The 4,501-nt window shown below is 57.0% G+C and overlaps 1 protein-coding gene across 1 annotated transcript in view; it reads left to right on the top strand.

Moving 5' to 3' along the window:
* NTNG2 (netrin G2) overlaps nt 1–4,501 on the top strand; it is a 76,586-nt gene that overhangs the window by 3,775 nt on the left and 68,310 nt on the right. The window contains exon 2 of the mRNA XM_010856941.1: nt 156–1,227. Within this exon, the coding sequence (XP_010855243.1) occupies nt 1,015–1,227 (213 nt within the window). The 5' untranslated portion in view covers nt 156–1,014. The remainder of the gene's footprint in view (nt 1–155; nt 1,228–4,501) is intronic.

The following is a 4,501-nucleotide window of genomic DNA, read 5'->3' as shown; positions in this document are numbered from 1 at the left end:
CCCCATCTCCAAATGTGCTTCTCCGATATTAATGACAATAACCCAGTTTTCTCCGGAGACCTTGCTAATGCAGCTTCGTGTTTTGCACGTTTTGCCAGAGAGCTTTTGTTCTTCTACATCTTTATCCCCCTCTTTCTCTATTTAATTTGTTGCAGGTGTTGTTGCTAATGAGCTCTCTCTTCTCCCTCCCTACAATGAAAGACAAGCCAGACCCTGGGTACCTGGATGGATTGGGAGCTGAAGTCTCAGAAACGTCCTGATAAGTTGCCGACGGCTACCAGCCGAGGTCAGCTGGCCCTGTTAGCGCCTGTCCCCACCAAAGCAGGCCCAGATCCGCTGCCCCCCAGGTAACACCTCGGTCGCTTTTTGTGCTCCAGCTGCGTGATTGCTGTCACTTTCAGCCCATATGAAAAGAAATCTCTTTCACTTTGGTGAAAATGCCAAGGTCCAAAATGCCACGTCCAGTCCCATAGGGGGGACGTGTGTGCAGCTCACAGGTACTCCACCTGATTTTGTTTTATCTTTACAACGCAGGCTGGAGGGTGGTTGTGCAGTTGTGTTGGGCACACATCACACATGAAAGGGCCCTTTAAAGAGCTGGATTGATCGGAAGGACAAAAATTACAAGCAATCCGATCCGGCCTCATGCCAGATCCCTGCGGACTCTCTCTGTCTCCCATTTCCATCCACGGTCACAATTGGAGCGTTTGCCTGATTTGATCAGATTCACCTCTGGGGTAGGGGTGATGCCAAGGTGAGGAGGACGCCAAGTTGTGGGCAACTTCTTGATCTGCCCATCAGCACTCTGAGAAACGCCGGCTCTGGGTTTTCCATATCGGCCTCTTGGAAAAACCAAGTTTCCTCGCTGTTTGCAACCTGGCAGAGTCCCTGGGACATCTGGCCTCCGTCGCCCGGTAGATGTGGCTTTTCCATGCTGAGGCTGTGTGCCCCGCCTGAGCCAGCCACTGCCTCACCAGGCCCCCTGCGGGCCGCGCCCCTGGGGACCGCGCCGCCATGCTGCGCTTGCTGGCCCTCCTCCTGCACTGCCTGGCCCTGGCCTCCGGGGACTACGACATCTGCAAATCCTGGGTGACCACGGACGAAGGCCCCACCTGGGAGTTCTATGCCTGCCAGCCCAAGGTAATGCGCCTGAAGGACTATGTCAAGGTGAAGGTGGAGCCCTCCGGCATCACGTGCGGAGACCCCCCGGAAAGATTCTGCTCCCACGTAAGTCGGCCCCCTGCTGTGGCCTTTGCTCAGGCCAAGTGGGTAGGGGTGGGGGTCTGGGCCAGACCCTTGGGATGGGCACGCACAGCGGGAGGACCCGGATGCCAGGCTGGCTTTCCCAGCCTGTAGGATCAGGAATGTCTCTGTCTCGCCTTGGAGACGCGCCAGAGCAAAGTGTGCCCCGAGGATGCTGGGGTCACGTGACGCCGTTCTTTGGGGTGGGGAAATTCTTGGCCTGGTGATCACTGGATCCTCTCCTCTGGGAAAACCACCAAACCACCACCGTAGCCACAGTTGCCCAGCCTTGCAGATAAGCCCCGCCTCCCTTGTAGGAAGTCAGCATCTGGGTGAGCAAGCAAGGTGCTATTTGCAAGCTTGCACTCTGCCCTCCCCCGTTCATCCCTTCAGGGGGACACCTCCTGGTCCACCCAATCCAATCCAGCAAACCATTTGCCAGGCGAAGAGAGGCCAAGCGCCGTTTGTGGGGGAAGGTTTGGTGGACCTGCAGAGGGGATTCGTAAGGGAGGAAGGAAGGGGTCAGATCAGGGTGGCTGGTGTGGATGGCACCCTTTCCGATTCCATCATGATGTGTGGTGACCACAGTGACTGGTTAAGTCAGGGGAAGGGAGGCGTTCAGGTGGTGTCACTTGAGTCTCTAGTTAAAGACGGAGTCAGAGCCATGGGGTACATCAGTACTCCATTAACAGCAACAATAATAAGAGTGGGGGTCATTTATGCCAGTCCCCGAGCATGGGGCTTGAAAGCTCAGTACGAGTCATTCCTTGGAGTCCTCACTCAGTTCAGCTGGGTTGATTCTGCGTCACACAGAGTTTCAGGGAGTGAGCTCTGGACCGGTGGCGTCTCTGAGCTGCTGTCCTCTAAAGTGTGCACACTCAGCACACACTCAGGTCACCCTAACAAGTTCAGTTCACCCTAAAATGCTCCCTGGTGGTCCAGTGGTTAAGACTCCACCTTGCTATGCAGGGGACACGGGTTCGATCCCTGGTCAGGGAACTAAGATCCCACATGCCATGGAATGACTGAGCCTGAGTGCTACGACTCCAGAAGCCTGAGCGCTCTGGAGACCGGGCGCCACAACTAGAGGGCCTGTGTGCCGCAAGGAAAGACCCCACATGTCACAACCAAGTCCTGATGCAGCCGAATAAGTAAATATATATTTTAAAACAAATAAATAAAATAAAATGCTCAGACTAAGGTCTGGCACAGAGCAAGTGCTACTAGATGGTAGTTATTGTCATTCCCATTGTACAGATGGAGAAACTGAGGCCCAAAGTCACAGCCCAGGAAGTGGTAAAGCTCTGATGCAAGCGTCTGGCTCCAGAGTCACTGAGCTGATCTGCCTCCCAAAAGATGCCTTCCACTAGGCAGAGCCCTGCAGGCCCTGGGCCAGGCAGGAAGCTGGACAGGGAAGCCAGGCTGCAGAAGCCACAGGAAGGTCTCGGTGTCATCCTTGGGTGGTTGCTGCCTCCATGTGCCCTGGGGAAGCCTCCAGCGCTCTGGGTTTATGGATGGACTGAGTGGGTGTCCCCACCGGGCTCCTAAGGATGGCTCAGTCCCCTGAGGTGCATGGATCCTATCCCAGAGCAGTCAGCCTGGGAAGGTGGGTTCCCACTGGGATGATCAGAGGTCAGGAGGCTGTCACTGTGGGCGGTGGGCAGGCTGGCCGGCCCCAGCTGGGGAGAGAGGGGGGCAGTAAAGGAGAAGGCAGCACAGGGCCAGGAGCCAGGGTCCGGATGGGCCCACTTCACTGAGAACCCCAGGGCTTCGCTGGCTCAGGGATGGGCAAGGGGGCTGGCCCCTGAAGGTCAGGGCCAAGGTCAGCACTGGGGGAGCCCAGCTCTGAGCCACATCTCAGGCTGAGTGCCCGCCCCAGCTCATGTGAGGACTTCTCCACTCGACTCCCAGAGCAGAGTCAACTGCTGCCTCTTGTGTTAGAGTCTTGACTGTATTTCTTCTTTTAAATATTCATTGCGATTTTAATGTGCCGGGGGCGGGGGCTTGGGGTGGGTGGTGAAATCTTAAATCACTGGACCAGCTTCTGGTCAAGGCCTGAGGAGTGGGGATGACCATCAGGTGCAAGTCCGAGGCCCTCTCCTGGCCAAGCCTGCCCCCATTCTCACACAGAGAGCCCAGCGCAGCTGCCAAGGTGGGCTGGTCACCCCACCACAGTCCTGATGCCGCCCGACCTGGGTCCCTGGAGCCCTGGGCTGTGGAAGGGGCTTCTGTCACCTTCCTGTCCTCTCCTGGGAAGACGGTGAGGAGGGCGGTGTTGGAGAAACAGCATCTCCACCTTCCTCTGCTTGGTGGGTCCTCGGTGTCCCGACACCAACCTGATGGACTTAAATGTTTCATGATGGGCTGCCATCCACCTCTGCCTTTGATCACGAACATGCAGCCAACGGGTGTGGGGACACCGCCCAGGCTGCTTCTGCAGGGAGGAGGAGGTCACATCCAGATGAATTCAAACCCCCACCCTGCTGTTTACCACAGCTTCCCTGAGCAGGTTCTGTGTTGCTGCTGCTGCTGCTGCTGCTGCTGCTAAGTCGCTTCAGTCGTGTCCGACTCTGTGCGACCCCAGAGACGGCAGCCCACCAGGCTCCCCTGTCCCTGGGATTCTCCAGGCAAGAGGTTCTGTGTGTGTCTCATTAAATCATCTCTAGGATGCTCCAAGGTAGTGACCGTTCTAATCCCATTTTAGGGATTAGAAAGTGGCTAAATCCCTCCAAGGTCACTCAGTCTAGAGGGCAGGCCGGGAACTTGTGCGCAGCCAGGCAGGGCCTATGCTTATGCTCCAGGTGGCCCAGCCTTCCCTCTCTGAGCTTCGGTGAAGTAGAGATGCTGCTGCTGAAGGCGTGTCACAGTGCTGGGAAAGGATACAGCCCAGCCATGCGAGTCCCGCCACACAGTAGGTGCTCACGGTGTGGTAGCCGTCGTTTGCTTGTTATTGCGGCTTTTATGCCCTCTGCGGTGCCTGGGCCTTTGCTTCTTTGCCCTACCCCAACCTTGAGGAAGTCCGCCCTGTATCCTGGGCTCAGGGGCGCAGGCGGTTGGATATGTGCTCAGGTAGCCATTAATTCCTCTAGCCTTGGCCCGTGGTGTTAACCAGCCACCAGGGGGCGCCCTAGTGGTACCCAGGCGGCCCTTAGCCCCACTTTAGCCTCAGGATTGCCCAGTGGGTCCCTGTTTCCTGGCATCCCTCCTGCAGTGAGTGCTGGGCCTGTCGCAACATCCATCCAGGTCAGAGCGTGAGCCC

The sequence above is a fragment of the Bison bison genome, unplaced genomic scaffold, assembly GCF_000754665.1.
Source record: "Bison bison bison isolate TAMUID 2011002044 unplaced genomic scaffold, Bison_UMD1.0 scf7180017864375, whole genome shotgun sequence".
NCBI lineage: Eukaryota > Metazoa > Chordata > Mammalia > Artiodactyla > Bovidae > Bison > Bison bison.
The sequence above is the reverse complement of the archived record's forward strand: the minus strand, read 5'-3'. Positions and strand labels throughout refer to the sequence as shown.